This window comes from Carassius gibelio, chromosome A2, assembly GCF_023724105.1.
Source record: "Carassius gibelio isolate Cgi1373 ecotype wild population from Czech Republic chromosome A2, carGib1.2-hapl.c, whole genome shotgun sequence".
Lineage (NCBI taxonomy): Eukaryota > Metazoa > Chordata > Actinopteri > Cypriniformes > Cyprinidae > Carassius > Carassius gibelio.
Genome location: NC_068372.1, coordinates 8,042,967 through 8,065,674, shown reverse-complemented (window position 1 = coordinate 8,065,674; position 22,708 = coordinate 8,042,967). Strand labels below are relative to the sequence as shown.

General features: G+C 35.9%; 3 protein-coding genes across 6 annotated transcripts in view; 2 read left to right on the top strand and 1 right to left on the bottom strand.

Moving 5' to 3' along the window:
* Nucleotides 1–5,556, top strand: part of LOC128025948 (DCN1-like protein 1) — a 33,863-nt gene extending 28,307 nt beyond the window's left edge. The window contains exons 1-7 of one of the 4 annotated variants that reach the window (XM_052612600.1): nucleotides 1,910–2,045; nucleotides 2,625–2,838; nucleotides 2,991–3,159; nucleotides 3,268–3,398; nucleotides 3,489–3,571; nucleotides 4,133–4,229; nucleotides 4,751–5,556. In XM_052612600.1, coding sequence (XP_052468560.1) covers nucleotides 1,926–2,045; nucleotides 2,625–2,838; nucleotides 2,991–3,159; nucleotides 3,268–3,398; nucleotides 3,489–3,571; nucleotides 4,133–4,229; nucleotides 4,751–4,827 — 891 coding nt within the window. In that variant the 5' untranslated portion in view covers nucleotides 1,910–1,925 and the 3' untranslated portion in view covers nucleotides 4,828–5,556. Of the gene's footprint in view, nucleotides 1–1,909; nucleotides 2,046–2,289; nucleotides 2,436–2,624; nucleotides 2,839–2,990; nucleotides 3,160–3,267; nucleotides 3,399–3,488; nucleotides 3,572–4,132; nucleotides 4,230–4,750 lie in introns of those variants that run through there. The other 3 variants (XM_052612611.1, XM_052612605.1, XM_052612591.1) reach the window with 3 other exon arrangements.
* A 981-nt stretch (nucleotides 5,557–6,537) lies between these two features.
* LOC128025706 (coiled-coil domain-containing protein 39) lies at nucleotides 6,538–22,176 on the top strand. Its single transcript, XM_052612218.1, has 20 exons — nucleotides 6,538–6,719; nucleotides 6,818–6,937; nucleotides 7,021–7,167; nucleotides 8,169–8,327; nucleotides 9,430–9,522; nucleotides 9,631–9,759; nucleotides 9,920–10,111; nucleotides 10,463–10,566; nucleotides 10,722–10,854; nucleotides 11,940–12,134; nucleotides 12,243–12,407; nucleotides 15,275–15,412; nucleotides 15,719–15,927; nucleotides 16,243–16,366; nucleotides 17,712–17,871; nucleotides 18,959–19,065; nucleotides 20,328–20,468; nucleotides 20,695–20,874; nucleotides 21,424–21,515; nucleotides 21,659–22,176. The coding sequence occupies exons 1-20, from the start codon at nucleotides 6,630–6,632 to the stop codon at nucleotides 21,828–21,830; spliced, it is 2,850 nt and encodes a 949-aa protein (XP_052468178.1). The 5' UTR covers nucleotides 6,538–6,629; the 3' UTR covers nucleotides 21,831–22,176.
* Nucleotides 22,177–22,264: 88 nt separating this feature from the next.
* LOC127939462 (receptor-interacting serine/threonine-protein kinase 2) overlaps nucleotides 22,265–22,708 on the bottom strand; it is a 10,002-nt gene continuing 9,558 nt past the window's right edge. Inside the window, exon 11 of the mRNA XM_052536123.1 lies at nucleotides 22,265–22,367. Coding sequence (XP_052392083.1) covers nucleotides 22,265–22,367 — 103 coding nt within the window. The remainder of the gene's footprint in view (nucleotides 22,368–22,708) is intronic.

Sequence of the window (22,708 nt, the reverse complement as noted above, 5' to 3'; positions counted from 1 at the left end):
AAAATTAAAGTTCTATTTTCTCTTTCTTTCACCCGTGTAACACAAAACGAGCTGTTCCTTAGCCTCGGTCACTCAGTCTTTAAAGAAAGGGAAACCGAGAAAAAAAAAAATGCCTGAAGGCAGTTTAGGTTTGAAAAAATTTATGTTGAATAATGAAAACATTTTGTGTGAACTATTGCTTTTAGTCCACCATACTGCTTTTTTTTTTCCTATGCGTAAAACCACTAGAACCCATTTTATAATTTAAAACCTATAATATTTCACTTATTATCTATGACATCATAGAGATGTCATAGATAATAGAAGTGGATAAATCAGTGAAATTTTAAGATGTGATAAAATTGAAAAATACATAAATCATCAACATTTCCTCTTCATTATAGCTAAATTAGTTTGGAATACATTTTCAATTTAATTAGTTTAATGATGTTATGTTTTAAAAGTTAGGGTGAATGTAGTCTTTATGTTATCTGGATAACAGTAATTAGATTTACATTACATTTAGTCATTTAGCAGATGCTTTTATCGCAAGCGACTTACAAATGAGGACAATGGAAGCAATCAAAATCAACAAAAGAGCAATGATAAGTGCTACAACAAGTCTCAGTTAGATTATTGCAGTACACAGCAAGGGCCTTTTAAATAATATAATAATTAAAAAGAAAATAGTGATCTGAGATAGTGTTAGAGGTGTTTTTTGATTTTGTTAATTGTATAATAAATTAAAAGAAAACAGATAGAATACAAAAAGATTAGAAATCTAGTTATTTTCTTTTTTTTCTTAAGAAAACAAGCAGAAAATGAATAGAGTGCAAGTCTAAAAGGGACAAGTGTGCTAGAGTTAGAGGGACAAATAAAGATGGAAGTGATGTGTTTTTAGGGGATTCTTGAAGATGGCTAAGGACTCGGATTGAGTTGGGCAGATCATTCCACCAGGAGGAAAGATTTAATTTAAAAGTCCGTAAAAGTGACTCTGCTTCTTTGGGAGGGCACAATCAAGTGACTTCTAGAGGGCACATAAGTCTGTAATGAATTTAGGTAAAGGGGTGCAGAGCCAGTGGTGGTTTTGTAGTCAAACATTAATGCCTTGATTAACTGTAAAGGTTTGATAGAACTGGCTGGAAGACCTGCCAAGAGGGCATTGCAATAGTCCAGACTGGACAAAACAAGAGCTTGAACAAGGAGTTGTGCAGCATGTTCCGAAAGAAATGGCCTGATCTTCTTGATGTTGAATAAAGCAAATCTAAAGATACCGTCAGATCATCAGCATGAATGAGAGGTAGAGTTGAGTGTCATCAGTTTAGCAGTGATATGAAAAGCCATGTTTCTGAATGACAGAACCTGATGATGCCATGTAGACATAGAAAAGAAGTGGTCTAAGAACTGAGCCCTGGTGCACCCCAGTAGTTAGATGTTGCGACTTGGACACCTCACCTCTCCAAGGTTGTTGTGTGTGAGAGAGGCAGAGACTTGGTTGAACAAAGCTTATTCAAGTGTTAATTAGTAACATATAAATTGAACATTTCTGTTACAGAGTACCAATTATTTTTAATTTTTTTGTGGTTACTGGATTTTACAAATTGTCATATATCGTAATGGGTTTTATTTAATTCACATTTATAATTATTCATAAGCATAATCATTCATTAAGAATAATATCTTACTTAACATAAGAAATATATATATATTAACTGACTTTTACTGACTTTGACTTTTAACATTGTATTAATTGAAAATTATTTTCCAATAATCGAAATCTCAGTTTCAAATAAAAAATAAAAAATAATTTGTTCATTAGCCTGTTTATAGAAAAACAAAATTCTGCTTATTCATTTCAATATAATACTACATTTCTTTTTCACATTGGTGGTGGACGTTAGATGTACCTTTTACAGATTGCTGTTTCTGAAAATAGTACTTCGTAAATGACCCCGAGTCTCTATGGCGAACAGCTGACTGCAGTACAAGTGTCACTGCGCATGAGCGGAAGTAGGTGCAAGGCAGAGAGGGACGGCGGAAGAGGGAGTCTGGAATTCACAAACATGGTAAATGTAAAAAAAACAAACAAAAACAATTGTTTTACTAATGTCCGTTACAGTCACAAAATACCCATAAAGCGCTAAGACGAATAATGTTTAGTTGTTAGGCTGTTTTGGCGACGACGTTCCTTTAAACTTACCTAGCAGGAGAGAGAGTATTGATGAATTAACTGCTAGACTGCAATACAGAACAGGTAGCTGTGAGGCTAGCTAGGTCAAAGCTGTTTGACCTGGACAGAAGGACTGTCAAGTTCGTTTTACAAATGAGAAGCCGAACTAATGGGCCACAGTACATGATTATTTGTTTGTTTATCGGTTACAAAACCTTCTGCAAACAGTTTGAAATGCTGCTGTAAGCAGTTCAGCAGACAAGCGGTGATGTATAAAGTCTTCTTGGTATCTGACTTCTAGAACAAAACAATTATTATTTTTTTTTTACTTGTCATTAAATAATAACTTGCTGTCAGTATGCTGATTCTTAACACAGACTGCGTCTATGTACAAGAACACGCTGCTGTACTACTGAATGTTAATATACAATATCTAACTAACTGAATATGGCTTTCTACTTTTTCCCTATTACAGAACAAGCTGAAATCCTCTCAGAAGGATAAAGTTCGCCAGTTCATGATCTTTACCCAGTCAAATGAGAAAACAGCATTGAATTGTTTGTCACAGAATGATTGGAAGCTAGATGTTGCTACAGACAACTTTTTCCAAAATCCCGACCTCTACATACATAACCTAAAGGGAACACTAGACCGGAAAAAGTTAGAACAGCTTTACAATCGATACAGAGGTAAGGATTGAGCAGCATATCATTACTTTTAAATAGTGTTTTGTGTGTTCAAATATAGTTATTACAAACCCTGTAAACCATGCTTTGTGTAAATTTCCTGTAAGAATTTTTAAGAAAAGAGAAAATGTCTTGCATTGTATTGATTTTTGCAGACCCTCAAGATGATAACAAGATCGGTATAGATGGAATCCAACAGTTCTGCGATGATTTGGGACTTGATCCAGCCAGTGTAAGCGTTCTGCTAATTGCTTGGAAGTTTCGGGCAGCGACACAATGTGAGTTCTCCAAACAAGAATTCATGGAGGGAATGGCTGAGCAAGGGTAAATCTTTTTTTATTTTTTTATTATGTCTGAGCTCTGAATCATCTTCTCCCCTCATCCAGTGACGTTCACACTGAAATGCTGATCTTTGCCTTTTGTTTTGTCAAGATGTGACAGTATAGAGAAACTCAAAGCACAGCTACCCAGGATGGAGCAAGAGTTGAAGGACCAAGGGAAATTTAAAGACTTCTATCAGTTCACGTTCAACTTTGCTAAGAATCCAGGACAAAAGGGCTTAGGCATGTGTTGGGTTCATTCACATGTATTACTTTTCATTTCTGTATAGTTAACTAGCGTTTTTTCAGGTTTTTTGTTTTGTTTTTCTCTAGACCTAGAAATGGCAATTGCGTACTGGAATTTAATATTGGCTGGGCGTTTTAAATTTCTAGATCTATGGAACAAATTTTTATTGGTGAGTATCGATCTGTTCATGGCTGTACGTTAAAAATAGATTTAATTTTTAAACCTGAATGTGTTTTTAAATGCATGCCTCACTAGCATCACCAAACTATAAAACAAACTATGAAAGTTATTTTGACACTTGCAGAATTTAAAATCTGTTACAGAGAACACTGTGCATTATACACTAGACAAAAACTTCAAGTTGTTCTGAACACAACATACTCGAGCAGAAACATGCATTTTGTAGCTAGAAGATGCAAAACGTTTTAAAACCATATGCATTTCAAAATCAGCTCAAAATACTAAACATGTCTGATATCCTCAAGCTGGACAGATTCATAGTCTGATGCTAAATCAGTCAGAGTCTGTGTCCATGATGCACTGTTATTTTCTTTGAAATCTTTCAACACTGGTTGCCCAAAATCTACAGACTGACTCTGATTTTTGCCAGCTATCATTGATGTGTCCAGACTGAACTGCTGCAAAAGTAATGTAGAGTGTTGCACTGGTAAAAATAGTGTTTAAAACCATAAACCTGGATGAGTATGTTTTGTTTGCTTCTGCCTTGCAGGAGCATCATAAGCGATCCATTCCCAAAGACACGTGGAACCTTTTGTTAGATTTCAGCACGATGATCACAGACGATATGTCAAACTATGACGAGGAAGGTTAGTTTGAACTACTTTTACTTATTTCATCTTTTACATGTTTATATACCATTACATACAGTACATACATACACACAAACGCACACACACAAAATACTTTGTATTATCCAGAACCTCAGTGTGAAAGGGGCTATATATATATATCAAATAACACTTAAGCAAAACATGGTCAGGTCAAAGTAAGTGTCTGAATAATATTTGGTCCCAAACTTTTATCAGTTTTACTGGTAGTTCACTGTATGAATAATATTTAGGTATAATATGTCACAGTTTACTTGAATTTGCAATCCTCACTTACATAAATGAACTATGCACACGCTAGTAAAAAATTTTTTGGTTTGACTATATATATATATATATATATGTGTGTGTGTGTGTTCAGAGAGCTAGTTAACATTCATAAGGTTTCATTCATCACGTTGTCAAATGATAAGACTTTACATATTGTTTAAATTTAATCATGTGAGTAAGATTCTAAATGAAGCTCACTTTCATACTTTTGATTTTCCCCCTTTATTTAGGAGCCTGGCCAGTTCTTATTGATGATTTTGTGGAGTTTGCACGACTGTACATTGGCACCAAGAGCACCGCTGTATAAGTACATTCCTTCTGAGGGCCGTCTGGGCCTCTCTGAAAACAAACAGCTTCTGCTGAGCACAGAGGACTGAACTGAGATCTGCATTGCCTTTTCCAAGCCCTCAGGACTGAGACATACATACAAACCAGAGACATTAAAGGCATCTTTTCTCCTCAGTCGTCTAATGGTGATTTGGGCTTTTATCTTTTTGGGCCGGTTTTGTTCAGACTTCCCACAGGATCTTATTTAGTCTCTGGGACTTCAGTGGTCTCATTCAGATGAAGCAGATTGTCGAACAAGCTGTCACAGATACAGTTAGGAAATGTCAAAATCTTAATTTTAGTGCTCCATGTGCATTCTTGCTTTGAATGTTTGTTTCTTTCCATTTGGATTTTATGAAAATTACACATCAAAGTGTTTTGATTGTCTTCTCTTCATTTTATAAAACCGAGTAACTGATGTCTTGAGAGCCAGTCACATTTGCTTTTTTGTTTTTTATTGTGACTTAATGTACTTCTGTTGATATCCAGACAGTGATTTCACTTTGCTTGTTCTGATTATATCCATAGGTCATAATAACTGAAAATATAATATTTTACAATCCTAGAAATAATATTAATTTGAACATTACCTCAGTTTTCCTTGATTAATGACATTTGATGTATTGAATTACTGTGTTTGCAGTTCATTACGCACTTTGATAAGTCACATGATCCATACAATAAAATCAGGTTTTGATTAATAAAGTCAGATGGCCTTGGAAATATTTTGTTTGTGGTAGTTCAGCGAGCCTTTAGTGAAACTTGCTTTAGAGCCTTTGAAATACTATAAGTTCCCCCAAAAATGTAACTCGTCATTTACTCACCCTCATGTTGTTCCAAACTCGGATATGACAAAATGACTAGATGTATGACTTTGTTTTGTTTGAACACAAAAGATGAAATCAAACAGTTTTGTTTATCATTATGGACCTCCTTTATATGGATAAAAAAAATCTTAAAATATATATTTAATATTTTATGTTCTAAAAAAAACAAATACAGGTCATAGAGGTTTAAGAAGACGTGTGTGAGTAAATTATTTCCTAAACTAATTTCAGGATTTAAATCATTGTTTTGATATTTCACTATAAGGGGTTTTTAACCTGAGAGAGAAAAAAAAATAGTAGAACATTTTTTTCTTTTGACACAACAACAAGAAGTATTATATTCAAACAGTTGCCAGAAAAAAAAAAATGAAATACAATTCCAACATTCAGTGCTTTTAAAGTGTTGCACGTTTTCAGTGCTTTTGAGGTTTATTGATTATTATTTAGTCATTTATAAAATGTGAAATCTCTGGTTTGCATGTGATATTTTGCTAGTAAAATAAATAACTGTATTATATGCTGTGCTAATGTTTCCAAAAATTCCTTCTGAAAAAAAAAAAAAAAAAAACAAGCACACAGGTACTGCGTAAATACAACAAAAACGCAATGTTTCTTTTTCTTGTCCACAAAATTGACAGTTAAATGTTTAGTGAAATGTTTAACAATGAAATGTTTAGTTTAAATCTTTCCAAAACATGTTTAACCGGACAAATCTTATGTAAGTTAATATTTTGTAAGACACTTTCTGAAGGTTTTGTAGTATTTATTCTGCTGCCCGAGAAAAAAGCGTTTGGCGACATCTATCGGTAGAATACGGCACGTCGATAGTTAGCGTCGTTGCTAGGAAACGACTCTTGAAAACACAACGATAAACTTCGCCATTCGTAAATGTCTTGCAGCCGTAATATCATCGAGCCGTTTATGTTTTACTCCTAAATGACTCTGAAACAACAACATGTCTAACGCGCTGTTAGCAGAAGTTGGTTGGGACGCGGGTTTTGCCATCCCTGTAGCCAATGAAGAGAATAAAGCATTGCAGGAGGAGGTGAGAGAAGTTATCTGCTAACTGACTTCATATCAGGAGAAATAGCGTTTAAGAGACGTGTGTGTACATCTCATTCATTTTTCTTATTCCCTCCACAGCTCCAAAAGAAGCAAAAAGAGCATTTAAACCTTGAGAACAAGATAAATAAAAACAAGGATGTGATAAATGCACTGACTGAACACCTCAACAATCTACGACAGGAGGTTTCCCACACTCAGGTAAGTTAGGAGAAAACTGGAGAGGAGCTTGACCCTTCCTCTGTTTTTCTGTTTTGTAAGATGCAATGTTCGCATGTGTTCAGGCATTGTGCAAAGCCAGAGAGAAGGAGACTGAGTCAGAGGTGCATTTCAGAGCCCTGGCGGAGCGAGAGACAGGCCGCCTGAAGCAGGAGATCAGTCAGCTGGAGAATCAACTGAAAACACTGAATGAGAAGAAGAACACACAAGAGGTGCAGCTGACACACACACCATCCATATGATGCAACCTCTGCTTATACATAAACTGTCAAAGCAATATTAAGACACACAACCACTATTCATTGGTGGCTCACATACTACAAATATTTACACACACATGTTTGTTTTTGTGAAAAGTGGGGACATCCCAATAGGCATAATGGTTTTTTATACTGTACAAACTGTATATTCTATACCTTAACCCTCACAGGAAACTTTGTGCATTTTTACTTTCTCAAAAAAAAAAACAAAAAAAAAAAACATTGTATGGACTAACCGAGTATGTATGGTTTATAACCGTTTTGAAAAATGGGGACATGGGTTATGTCCTCATAAGTCACCTTCTCCTTGTAATACCTGTGTCATACCCATGTCATTATACAGAGTTGTGTCCTGATATGGCACAAAAACAAGAGCACACACACACACACACACACACACACACACACACACACACACACACTATAGTTCAGAAGTCTGGGGACATTTAAATTAAACTAAGATATATTCAGCACATACTCATTCAATTGATTAAAGGTGACATTCATAATGTTACAAGATTTCTGTTTAAAATGCACGTTGTTCTTTTGTATTCATCAAAGAATCCTTAAAAGATGTGTCCCAGATTCCACAACATTATGCAACACAACTGTTTTCAACATTGATATTAATTAATAATAAGTCTTGCTGATCAAGATGACATAAGACTGAATTCTGAAGGATCACGACGGTGAAAATCCAGCTTACATTTTAAATTACATTTAAAAATATGTTGAAAGAAAAAACAGATCTTTTAAGTTGTAATAGTATTTTTTTAACAGGATTACTGTAGTACTGTATTTTTTTATCAAATGAATGCAGCCTTGATCAAAAACAGAGACTTCTTTCAAAAATATCGTTCCAACCCCAAATCTTTTGAACAGTAGTGAACACATTATGTTTATTTTATAATGTAGTTAAAGTCCTAAAGTAATTCTGTCAATCATCTGCACAGAACATCATCTTTAAAGCCACCCAGAAGCTGGATGAGCTGAAGAGTCAGCTGAACTGGGATCAGCAGACCCTGGAGGCCTGGCTGCAGGAATCAGCACACAAGGACGAAGACACCATGGCCATCATCAAGTACGCCAAGCAAGACGAGAGCAAGATTCGAGTGAGTTCCTAGTTAGAGTGGCAGGATCATCTGTTTGAGTTGGGTCACTTTGTATAGCTAGTTCGACTGCCATCAAGAAAAATGTAAAAGACTGTCGTGCACAAGCTGTCCTTGTTTTATTCAATGCAAACAGCAATTTTGTAATACCTTTAAAAGTTAAATCACCAATTAACAAATTAAGAAATTAGTTGAACACAACCCCTCTACACACATTATAGTAATTGTGTTATTAAAAAAAAAAAATATATATATATATATATATATATATAAAACTGTAAAATATTATTGTACTGCCTTTAATTTGTACATTACGATTATTATAAATTAATGGACAAACATGCTTAACTGCCATAAGGTTATAAAACTTCAGTTAAAGTAAATAATTTAAATAAATAGTAAAATCTTTGGATAATATTGTATTTTTATATTTTAATTTTTAATGTAGTTTTTAGTTATGGTTTATTTAGCTTTAATTATTTTAGTGTTTAATCTAAATAAAAATATGAGAAAATATTTTTAAAGAAAATGTTTTTAATGCTTTTAGTTAGTTTAGTAGCAGTAGTGTAGTGTCCTTAAATATACATACTGTATATACAGTCAAACCAAAAATTATTCTGACAACAAATATAATTTTTAATATAGAGAGATATAAAAACTGTGTCATATTATACCCAAATATTATTCATATAGTGAGCTACCAGTAAAATGTATAAGACATTTGGGACTAAAAATTATTCGGACACTTTGACCTGACCATATTTTGCTTAATTTCTATCTGACATTATCAAGATGAATTTGTTCTGACACAGTTTAACTCTTGAGTTCTTGTCATATTTTATTCTCATTTTCTAAACTATAGATAATAAACTAATGATGTGTGAAATGTTGAAGGTGTCTGAATACATTTTGGCTTGACTCCATATATATCTATAGATATATATCTATATTTGTTTCTTGAGATTTGCTCACTTGTGTGGCACACATTTTAGAAATGTGAATATTTTTGAATAAAGTAGTGTGATGTTGTAGCTTTTAGGCAACAGTTTGCATTTCAGAATAACTGCCATGTCTGTACTGAGATAATGTCTGCGTTTTGAATCAGGAGCTGACGCTGAAAATTGAGAAGTTGACTCTTGAAGCCAACCAGAAGAGAAAAGCCTTGGACAGTGAAGTCACTGAGACTGTTACAGCACAGGTGATAGATGTTTTTCTGGCTCCCTCCCATTTCTTAACTGTGAGAGGACATTTCTGTGATGTGAGAATGCTTTGGTCTTTGTGAATGCACTTGTGTTTTGGGATGCAGGTGGCTCTTGACAAGACAGCCGAGAGTTTTCGTCAGGCTCACAGTGAGAGACAAGAGATGATCAGCCAGTGGGAGAACACCATTGAACAAATGAGAAAAAGAGACCAGGAGATACAGCAGTGTGCCATGGTAACCTGAAGATGGCACTCTTTTAATAAAAACACTCCATTAAATCGACAGATGTAAACATATACTGTGCAGTTTTTAAAATAAAATACACAACCATTATCAACAATTTAATTCAGAAGACAGTTTATTTGATTTGAATGTGAATCTCTTGATATTCTAGATGCAGGCAGAGGTGAACCAACTAATAAGAGAGAAGAATTATTTGCTGAAGGAGAGGAAGGACTTCATGGAGCGTGAGATAGAGAACAATAAAGAGCTGGAGAGGAATATAAGTGCGGCTGAACGTCAGGCGCTTCGACTCAGGCAGCAGCTCCAGGAAGAGGAGAGGAACCAAAGACGTCTGCAGGACGAGGTGAATCCACCAGAGCTCCCAGACACTGGGCTGCTTCTCATTCCTCATGTAAAATGTGCATCCACAGTTCATTGCTCCTCTATCCTTAAACCCGTGACCCAGAAATCAATCAAAGTCCATCGTGATGAAATTTGGATCAATTGTCTGTCATTCTGCCATGGCTGTTATGGTTCCGAGATAAAATTACCATTTTTTATTCTTCAAAGACCTTGGGGTACCATGTAAAAACCACAGCAGATGAATATGTTTATTATGGAAATGATAAAAGTACCAAAAGGGTAATGGATACATCAAATGTAAATGTATTCATGAATTTGGATAATCGAATCAAACGTGCTGTTTTCCTCTCAGGTGGAAGTGCTGAAGGGAACTTTAGACCGAATAGCCACAGATGTGGAGACCACCCGATCTCAGTTAACCAGCATGAAAAAGGACATTCAGCACAAAACAGCAAAGTAACGCTTTTCTCTTCAATCACCGATCACTTTTCCTCTGTTTTTTCACCCACTTTTAATGGATTGGGGAAAAAGTGGCACACCTAAAGTCAGAACTGATATCACATAAACATTGCAGATTAATTGTAGTAATGTATGCAGTACTTTTGTTGTAGAGTTGAAGAGGCAAAGCTACATAACGCTGCTCTGAAGGAGAAACTGCAGATGGTGACAGAGGCGGTGCTGGATGGTGAAGGACAAGCAGCACAGATGGAGCAACTGTACAGAGAACAGGAACAGAGCATCAAAGTCAGTTTGACTCCTTCAGCAATTCACTGCCAACCTGAGCATCATTTTGATTTGCATTGAATATGGCTCAAAAAAGAGAGGGGGCTTCTCTCTCTCGCTCTCTCTCTATCTCTCTCTCTCTATCTCTCTTTCTCTCTCTCTCGGGTTTCATAAATGTTACTATATTGTGTACCATGGATTGACCATTCAGTGTCGAAAATTCCACAGCTTTGCTATTTTAGTATTATTTATCAGCTTTTATTTTTATGTTTTCAATTTTATTTAAATTTTGTTAGTTGTTTTATAATTGTTTTCAATTCTTTTAATTATTATGTATTGTTATTTATTAGGTTCAGGATTAATACATTTTTATTTCAGTGTTATTTTTATTTTTATTTTTAGTATTTGTTTATTTCCTGTTAGTCATTTTAAGTTAGTTCATATTTTTTATGTATTTCATGTCATATTTTGAAATGTTATTTCAGCCTAGTTTTAAATATCATAGTTTTAGCTTTAATTAACAATAATAACCCTCATTCAAACTTTTGGAAAAATCGGACACACAATTCATGATCAATATGATCAATAACCCATAAGTGCCAAATACTGTACTATTCTGACACTAAAAAAAACACTAAAAACTAAAATCGGACTTTTTAAATTCAATAAATTTAAAAATCTCATCAAAGTCATAATAGAAATCATTTAGAGATTTGCTAAAGGTTACATTTAGTAGGGACATTTTGAGTACAGTACATTTTACAGCAAACGTAATCTAAATTATAAAAATAGGAGAAATTCACAATTATCGAGTATCAGCCGATACATATATTTTGTAAATTATTATTATTTAATCATACAGAATTTATTAATTTGTTAAGCATTTTGTTAACGACGTATTTATGAAAGTTATTATAATTTGTTAACTTTATTTGTATTTGGATTAATAAAGCATTCATGCATAATCCTGGACTGATCAGTGCGATTTAGTAAACATTGAGGTCTTACGAGAAGACAATGCCTCCGTATTTGAATTTATTAAGTTATTAAGTTAAGTGAATCTTGTTCTACTGTGATCCGAGTTTTGTGTTACTGCTTGTGTGTAGGAGATGGATTCTCAGCTGCTCCGGCAGAGAGAGCTCATGTTCAGAAAGAGTCAGGAGTTGCAGGGACTGCGTGATAAAGAGAAGTCCACCACAGCTGAGATCTGCGCCACACGGGCTGCTATCTCCAACCTGGACAGCAGACTCAGCAAACTGGACCAGAACTTGCTCAAACAGCAGATGATCATTTCCAACCAGGCAAGAGATCCTTGTCTCTGTCAGCGTATCATCTAGTTAACACAAGCTGGACGGTTGTTTTCTGGAAGTTGACAGATGGCTCAAGTATTGTTCTTTTGTTTGGTCTAGGACTTTCAGATCCAGATGCTGGAGAGGAAGACTTCACACCTGCAGGGAAAGGTGAACACAGAAGAAAAGGAAGCTCTGGAGAAGAAGGCGTCTGATCTGGCTGAAGCTCTAGAGGAGAAGAAGAGGACAGCCAGCACCCTCACCACACAGCTGAAGAAACTCCAGGTGCGAGTGTGGGCCTCTGTTGTCACAAAACAATGATTTCCCAGAGCTCTCCTCAGGTTTGGAGAACAGCTGCTATCAGTGGGCACATGGGTCTGATTCACAGGTGACATCATAAGTGTGTTTATCCAATGATTACTCAGTTTTTTGTTTTCGTGATATTCTGCCCTTGAGTTATCGCAATCAATAATTGCACTGGAGAATTAACAGTTGTATTAAAGCTGCGGTAGGGAACTTTTGACGCTCTAGTGGTTAATAAACAGAACTGCTTGCGTCTTGCGGAAGAACATCGTAGCCAGAACTACTTCTCTCTGTTTATGTCTATGAAGCATCACAAAGGTACTGGGTTACTCCGCCGCGGTATCCCCGAAGCAATCTAAAATAGTCAGAATATAAACACTTATTATAGGTGTACCCTAGTGATTCAGGACAAGCTAAAAACACGGTTTGGAAAATGGATTCATGGTGTACTCGCTTATTACAGTATTGTTCAAAATAATAGCAGTACAATGTGACTAACCAGAATAATCAAGGTTTTTAGTATATTTTTTATTGCTACGTGGCAAACAAGTTACCAGTAGGTTCAGTAGATTGTCAGAAAACAAACAAGACCCAGCATTCATGATATGCACGCTCTTAAGGCTGTGCAATTGGGCAATTAGTTGAAAGGGGTGTGTTCAAAAAAATAGCAGTGTCTACCTTTGACTGTACAAACTCAAAACTATTTTGTACAAACATTTTTTTTTTCTGGGATTTAGCAATCCTGTGAATCACTAAACTAATATTTAGTTGTATGACCACAGTTTTTTAAAACTGCTTGACATCTGTGTGGCATGGAGTCAACCAACTTGTGGCACCTCTCAGCTGTTATTCCACTCCATGATTCTTTAACAACATTCCACAATTCATTCACATTTCTTGGTTTTGCTTCAGAAACAGCATTTTTGATATCACCCCACAAGTTCTCAATTGGATTAAGGTCTGGAGATTGGGCTGACCACTCCATAACATTAATTTTGTTGGTTTGGAACCAAGACTTTGCCCGTTTACTAGTGTGTTTTGGGTCATTGTCTTGTTGAAACAACCATTTCAAGGGCATGTCCTCTTCAGCATAGGGCAACATGACCTCTTCAAGTATTTTAACATATGCAAACTGATCCATGATCCCTGGTATGCGATAAATAGGCCCAACACCATAGTAGGAGAAACATGCCCATATCATGATGCTTGCACCTCCATGCTTCACTGTCTTCACTGTGTACTGTGGCTTGAATTCAGAGTTTGGGGGTCGTCTCACAAACTGCCTGTGGCCCTTGGACCCAAAAAGAACAATTTTACTCTCATCAGTCCACAAAATGTTCCTCCATTTCTCTTTAGGCCAGTTGATGTGTTCTTTGGCAAATTGTAACCTCTTCTGCACATGCCTTTTTTTTTTAACAGAGGGACTTTGCGGGGGATTCTTGAAAATAGATTAGCTTCACACAGACGTCTTCTAACTGTCACAGTACTTACAGGTAACTCCAGACTGTCTTTGATCATCCTGGAGGTGATCATTGGCTGAGCCTTTGCCATTCTGGTTATTCTTCTATCCATTTTGATGGTTGTCTTCCGTTTTCTTCCACGTCTCTCTGGTTTTGCTCTCCATTTTAAGGCATTGGAGATCATTTTAGCTGAACAGCCTATCATTTTTTGCACCTCTTTATAGGTTTTCCCCTCTCTAATCAACTTTTTAATCAAAGTACGCTGTTCTTCTGAACAATGTCTTGAACGACCCATTTTCCTCAGCTTTCAAATGCATGTTCAACAAGTGTTGGCTTCATCCTTAAATAGGGGCCACCTGATTCACACCTGTTTCTTCACAAAATTGATGACCTCAGTGATTGAATGCCACACTGCTATTTTTTTGAACACACCCCTTTCAACTAATTCAACTAATTGCCCAATTGCACAGCCTTAAGAGCGTGCATATCATGAATGCTGGGTCTCATTTTTTTTTCTGAGAATCTACTGAACCTACTGGTAACTTGTTTGCCACGTAGCAATAAAAAAATATACGAAAAACCTTGATTATTCTGGTTAGTCACATTGTACTGCTATTATTTTGAACAATACTGTATATACATTTTTCTACATTTTGAACACAAACAAAGTTACGGACCGCAGCTCTGATTGGTTGTTTTTTACCGGGAGCAATGGATTTCTGCAAATGGCAATAGGACACTGGGAGGAGCCAGAGGAGCTTGATTTTTTTTCACAGATTATCTGTCTCATATTCTACTGTCAGGACACAATGGCAGGTTTAACAAATATGTAAAAAAAATATTTTTACAAAAGTTACCTACTGCAGCTTTAAATCATAAAATCGTATTCATTTCCTGCTCTCTCAATCTTATGTTTCCTTCTGTTCTTCATGCAATATAAAAAGAAAATAGATTAGAATTAAGCATAGAGAACTTCAAACAGATATCTGAACAATCTGACAGGTGTTATTTGTCATTTTTCATTTTCATTATTTGTCATATTTTCAAGTGAGGAAAACAAAATAGCGCAAAGTGTGACATATCATACCCCAAAAAAATTCATACAGTGGGCTAACAGTAAAAGTGTTACAAATTTGGGACCAACATTTTTTTCAGACACTTTGACCTGGCCATGTTGTGCTTAGGTGTTATCTGACATTATCCATATAAATTTGCTCTTGTCATATTTTACCACCATTGTCTAAACTATAGAGAATAAATTGTGATAATGTGTGAAATGTTGACGGTTTTGGTATGACTGTAACTTTTTTCTTCTTTTGGTGAAACATGGTTTTCTGAGAAAACTATTTTGATGTGTAATGATGTTTTTCACGGTGCATATATTCTCAGGATGATATCCGCTGCGTTAGGAAAGACACAGAGAAGATCGGAGCAGAAAAGAGAGAACTGACCTCCAAGATCCAGGAGATGGAACTCTTCATTAACAACTCTGAGAAAGACCAGAAAAAACTCAGGCTCAAAAAACAGGTTCGGGACACAATTCTTCATCCATAGCCTCAGAACTTTCCTGTTTGTTAAAGTATTTCGGGCTAATTTGATAATGCCTTCTGTTATCAATTTCTCATGTTTTATTAAAATACTCCACAATTGTTCCCCCACTGGCTGCACTTGCTCTCAGCAAAACTGATAAAATGGATAATGAACTATTAATCTATTGTAGATTACCTAATCTATCAAGAGCATTTAAAAAATATCAGCAGTGAAAACTGGGAGAGAACAACAAAACACATTGGCATCTGTCTCACTCATGTGTACGTCTCCTCCTCCCTTCAGGACAGCATGGTGGAGAAAGGTCTCCTGAAGATGGAGGTGCAGCGGCTGAGAGGTCTGCTGTATGACCGAGCAGATGGAGTGCTGAGTCTGGAGAAGAGACGTCTGCAGCTGCAAGCGGCCATGAAAGAGAGAGAAGAGGAGATCCACGTGCACAGAGAGATGCTCGCTAAACAGGTCAAGCTCACTGAGCAGGAGAGACAAGGGCTCAGGTAAAAACAACACTGACCGAAGAGCACGCTAGCTAATGGAGTTCTCAAATGATTTCATTCTTTAGTGTGGCCTAGAAAGATAGATTCATACTGAAAGAAATTTATCAATAAATATTCTTTTTTTACTTTTAATTATTTTATTTCATTTTTGAATGTTCTTATTTTAATTGTGTGATTTGTATAATAATATATGTTTTCTTTTTATAAATCCAGAAAAAAGTAGAGTTTGATCTGCATGGATTTCATGTCATATATTTGATTCTTGCATTGATTTTTTTTCTCCTACACTTTGTTGGTTGTGATAAATGGTGTCAGTGCTGCGATGAATGAGAGACTGTTCAAAATTGACAAGATGAGGAAGAGGTACGAGATCCTTACTGTTTCTCTGGCTGCACCAGAGGGAGAAGAGGAGAAATCCCAGGCCTACTTCATTATAAAGGTGGCATACCTCTGGTTTTTTGCTAATTAGATGCTTGGAACTGCATCATGCTCAAGGTAGAATCGCAGAAAAATAGTTAAAAATGACTTTCTGCATCAGATTCACTGTGATTTTAACAGTAAAAGACTGTACAAATGCTACAGTAAATACCTGTTAATTGGTTAAGCATAAGTTCCAATACTATACACAGTGAATAACTGTAATTACAATGAATGTGATTTTACAGTAATATACTGTTACAGTTACAGTTTTTGGAAGTGAAAAAGAACGGCATTGTATAATTTACAGAGAAAGACCAAAAATTGACATTCCCAGAATTCCCTGCATCACACTTCATATTTGTTTTATCTTACATCTAGTTGTTAAATTAATGTTTATTGAATTATTTCAGTATCGTGTGTTATCATGATGGTGTTTAGTATTTGTGTGCATGACACTGTGCAATTTCCATATATTAGTATTTACCTCCCCAGCTTGTGGAGAAAGCTGTTTGTTATTATTATTATTACTCATCATCGCCCCGTTTTTGGTGGTTATCAGTGTCTTACAAAGGTACGAAACAGATTCTAGTACTTCTGTAGGATGGTATAATACCATCATGTCATTAAATATATATTTTTTTATTTGTTTACTGTGAATTTAAGTTATCACTGTAAAACCTAAAATGATGCTACCATATTTTTTACGGTAATTTTCTGGCAACCACAGCTGCCGATATTTTAGAGATCTAGATAAGCTCTTGACATATTTATTCAATAAGCCTAATAGAAGCAGAAATAAATGCAACAGCAACCAGTCAGTGCATGTCTCTGCGTGAATGAATTGATTACTTTTTAAAAGATTGATTGATTAAATTGTCAAGGTTTTATTCATTCATTTGCTTAGACACCATTTTTAATGATAAATTTGTATCGAATCGTTAAACACAGAATCCATAAAAAAAAGGAAAACTGAATTTAGGGGAAACTTAAATGGATTTCATGTGGCTCTAAATCAAAAGGTAGCTTACTCTGTAGAGTTTAATTGCGAATAAAGTCATGTTTACCTTTATTCTCAAGGTCTAACACACATATGGAAGCATTTCCTTCCCTGTTAATTGTAAATGAATATTGTGATAAATATCAATATCTTATCTCATGTCTGTCCTGATATGGATATCCAAATGGAGCCTTAGTGAGCATAAGAGACATATTTTTAAAAACATTAAAATGAATAAATCCAAAACAAAGTGCAGCTTGGGTCTTTGAATTCAAAGCTTTTCTAGCTCATGATGTTTTTCATCTCAGAATGAACATTAATACTCCAGACATCTCGATAGCTAATAAATCCTGCACTTTTCCTGAAGGCAGCTCAAGAGAAAGAAGAACTCCAGCGGCAGGGAGATGATTTGGATGCCAAAATCCGCAAGACAGAGAAAGAGATCCATGCACTGGAGAACACCCTGCAGGTCGTCAACAACTGCAATACAACCTATCGCAAATCCCTGACCAAAGTCACAGAGTCCAGTAAGTCCATTCACATCATTCACATTCAAACTACAGTTCTGTGTAAAAACTGTTGCTTGGTGTTTAGAAAGTCAGTCTCAAGCACCATAACTCAGTGCCAGCTTTTTAAATCATTCTTCATCACTAATGTCACCGCTTTTCCACAATGCATTGTTGTGCGATTCTAATGTTAGAGGCGTCTGGTAAGTTTGTTTACTCATCTGAAATATATATGCTTGAGCACCTCTGATATTAATTCATGTGTGATGATTATGTTCTGTGTCATTGTCTGAGTTTGCCTTCGTTTGTTACCATGGTTTCTCATTAGTGTCACACCTGTTCCTTGGTTTGTTGATTATCATTCCTCATTGTATTTAAGTCCTCAGTTTTCTCTGTTACTGTGACTGTGTAGGGGTTCTTGATCATAAACCTTTTTCCCTACAGCAATTTTGCCAGCCACTGCCAGCATTTTTGATCATTTTTAGGAAACCTTCAGAAAATGCAGAATGTCAAAAGACAGAACAGAGCCTTTGTTTTTTTCATCAACACTTGAATGTGGGAAAGTTTCATAAAGCAACATTCTGCAACTATACATGTGGATCAGATTCAGAGTGATGATTTAATCATAGATGGAATAGATCACTTCCATCTATATATCAAAAGCTTGCACTGTCCTATTTGCACTTCATGGTTCGACGTTTCATTGGGTAATATTAAGCAGTTTTATTTATATGCTGTTTATTATTTTAAATATGTTATTGATTGTTTCAGCTCCTTTTTTTATTTTTATTTGGGGGTTCAGTACACTTTCAGAAGATGTGTGATAGCATCTAATAGTGAAAACGCAGAAAGCTGGAAAATTCTGTCAGTGGTGGGTAAAGAGTTAAAGTCCCTTGGAAAAAGTTAATTCTCATTCTTGGCTCGAAACTACACACACAACTTGTTGTCAAATTAAATACATTTATCTTAAGTCATACCCTAAGTGCAAACGTCACTTGTTTATGGTGTAGATACTACACAGGCTTTTATTTGGCATATAAACAGTAAATGTATGTGGAATATTGCAATTTATTTAAACAAATAGAATTTCATTGTGATCTCACTGTAGGTCCTGCGCACCAGGAGAAACTGAAGCTGGAGGAGCAGAGACGAGCGGCCGAGGAGAAATACAAATATAAAAAACGGCAAATGAGAGAACTGCAGGAGGACATTGAGGTAATATTCCTCCAAGCAGACCGTTCATTTACAATCACAGTGGTGTATCTCTCTTAGAGTTTGATTCCTAACCCTAGGGTTGTGGGTTCGAGTCTTGGGCCGGCAATAACATGACTTACGTGTCCTTGAGCAAGGCACTGAACCCCCAACTGCTCCCCGGGTGCTGCAGCATAAATGCCTCCCCAATGTCTGGGTGTGTTCACAGTGTGTGTGTGTGTGTGTTCACTGCTCTGTGTGTGTGCACTTCGGATGGGTTAAATGCAGAGCATGAATTCTGAGTATGGGTCACCATACTTGGCTGAATGTCACTTCACTTTCTTTCTTTTTTTTCTTTTTTTTTAATGATGACATTATGTATTGAGAAACACTACTTTTAGTCAAGTCTGAACGCAGACAAAAGTTCAATAGACATATGTGTATTATGATAGAAAAAATTATAATTCCTAACTTTAAGTAATGTTTTAGGTATTATGGATTAACAATTATTAATAAAAAACAACAACTAATATATATTTTTTATTTTTACATTTTAATTAATATTAGATTATCAAATGCTATAAACATATTTTCAAGTTTTCATTTAAAAGCATTTAAGCATTTTATTTTACATTGTTCGTGATTGTCTGTAGTTATGTAAATAGTTAAAAAGGAATTCCAAACAACTATATGTACTTAGTATGTTATCATTTTCTGGAGTGTTTTATAGTTATACATATTTCTTGTTATTAGTATAGTAATTAGGTACAGTAATATGTAATACATGTAACAAAAACTAGAAAGGTATGGTCACATTTACCATAAATACCATATTTACCAGTATACAAGTTAGTCGTGTGAATTTGCTGCACAGACCAACAGAAAGCTGTTTGGTTTGAATGTGACATAAGCAGCATCATTAACAATCGAAAATTAAAAAAAAAATTCTTACTAAACTTACACCTAAATTTCACTAACGTGAGCACACCTTTACTTTAAAGATACTGGCACCAGAATTGTAGGCTGCTACCAGCTTACTATAGTCTCAATACACTGTAATGCAAAGTGTGTCCTTTCACTTTTATATTTATGTTACTGGGTTACATAACAGTTAAAAAGATTGTTTTGAAATCAACATTCACAGCAGGTCAAACTGGTTTGTGTGAACCTGCCCGGTGAAAAGTGAAAACCTCAAGGCTAATTAGCTAGGTCGGCTTGAATCAGTAATAACAAATAATTCATTTAGAGGATAGTACATAAAGCATGTTTTTTTCCACATATTTCAGAGCATGTCCCGCACACTGGACGGTCTTCTTCAAGAGGAAGCAGTCCAGAATGAGACCATTGAGAAGACTCAAGCCCATGTGCTCTCTCTCAACCACTCCATCCTCTCTCAAGAGGAGAAACTCAATAGAGCCACCAAACAGGTCTGACCACCTGCAGTTGTTCTGCTTTGTCTTTTCAGATTAGCTAAAAAAATCAGAACAGGTTGTTAAATGGCAGTTTCTGTTGTGACAACATGCCCCAATTAAAAAGTGTGACAACTCTATACATTTGCAGTTCTCTCCTGTATTTTTCTATGTATACAGAGTATGGCCAGTAATGAATGATTATACCCATTTTATTGTGATTTATCTTGTTCTTATCTCACAGTGTGCCAAATATACCAGGGAAATCCGGTCTGCTAAAAACACCAAAGAGAAGACATTTGAGGAGCGCGACATAGAGCTACGTGAACTCAGAGAATGCAATAAAAGCGTAAATAAGATGCTCCTTGAAGCCATGGAGGAGAATCCTGAGCTTTCTTCTGCATTGCAGATGCGTTTTATGCAGGTACAGCACGACAAGAACAATTACCCATCATCATTTATAAATGACATGAAGCATTGTAAAAATAAAATGCATTCCATTCGAAATCATAAAATGATAATGTTGCCTTGTCAAAGTGATACAAAGTGCTATTTTGAATCACCTTATGTTAAACATAAAAATGTAACTGTTAACTGTTCAATTTGAAAGAAATAATGCATTCATTCAGCAAAGATCAAAGATAAGATAAGGTTTCAGTAAATGTTTTTTAATTTTTAATTTTTGAGTTTCTTGAGCAGCAAATCAGCAGATTAGACTGATTTCTGAAGGATGAAGTGACACTGATTTTAAAATGCATTCAAATAGAAAACTGTTACTTGACATTTTACTGTATTCTAATTTGATCAAATAAATGCTGCCTTGGTGAGCACAAGAGACATTAAAAAAATGAACTGACTCCAAACTTTTAAACAGTAGTATGTTTGTACATTTTTACAATGGGGACAGCTATCAGTGGAATTACTAACTTTTCATACAAATGAAGTCTGTAATGAACTGTTGCTGTGTTTTCAGGCTGGTCTGTCCCTGCCCTCTCCCGCCTCCACCCCCTCCAGTCGTCTGAGCTCAAAGATCAGCTCAGCCCGCAGTTCTGCTTCACTCCAGCGGTATCCACACAATCATGATTTATATTCCACATGTGCATCTGCTGCTATTACAGCATAACTATCCAACCAAGTGTGACAGTTTAAACCAGACAGATATCTCTGACATGCGGAAAGTCCTGAAGATTGTCTTATGTGCCCCGCAGACACATCAGATCCTCAAATCCCTCAGCCAGCAGCAGTCCCAGAAGCCAGTCTGTCACGTCCCCTGCAGTGAAAAGAGTGGATCTGGGTTTGGGCCTCTCCATCACGTCCCCGCATGGCTCTCGGCCGCCCAGCGCTGGCAGCAGCACGAGCAGCAAGTGCAAAAGCCCTTAGACAGATCTCACGCCAGTCTCTATGAAGAGAAGTCATTGAATTATACCATTACCACCATTCCTCTTATTCCACTTATATGTACTCAATGTTTCATTTATCCAGTTCAGTGATTCTTTAAAATGGCTTTAGTTGTTTAAAATTCACTTTTATGTTTTAAGTCCCTAGATTTATATTAGATTTTTCAAGGAAAAATACTATAGACTTGTAGACACACAGTTTGTTTAATGACCTTTCACAAAAATGCTTTTGTTTGAAAGTGCACACACGGGTCTTGTTTAGTTCACTACTTGGATTATGTTATGTGGCGGCAACAAGAAAGAAACAATAAAACCCTACATTTGTGAAATGCTTTGGTCTGTGAGTGATGGATCAGTGTTATCGGGTTACTGGCCTTTGTGTGTGTGCTGACAGTGCTAGGGGTGTGTTCTGTCTCACTATTCGTTAAAACCCATGAGACAGACGGCTCGGTCAACCCCCTCATACGGCCCAGAAACCTGAAGAGTCACTGAATACACCGCACATTCAGACACCTTCCTCCTGAAAGATCAGAACAATGGAGAACCTTTTCTTCCTGTGCGTTGGATTCCTGTGTTTTTCTGTGGGACAGTCGACCACTGACGGTGAGTGACTGATCAAAAAATTGCTCTATTACTCAGCTGTTTTCAATTTTAGTCCTAGTCCTGTGTTAAATGTCCTTGTTAGTTTTTATCATATTGAGTTATCCTTATCCTATTTAGTTTTAGTCGACTAAAAGTCTCAACAGACTAGTTTAAGTCAAATACAATTGAAAGTATTTTAGTCAAATTTTAGTCAGATTATTATTAATTAACCGTACAGCAGTATTCATTTTTGCAGACATTTTTTATTTAGTCTCATCC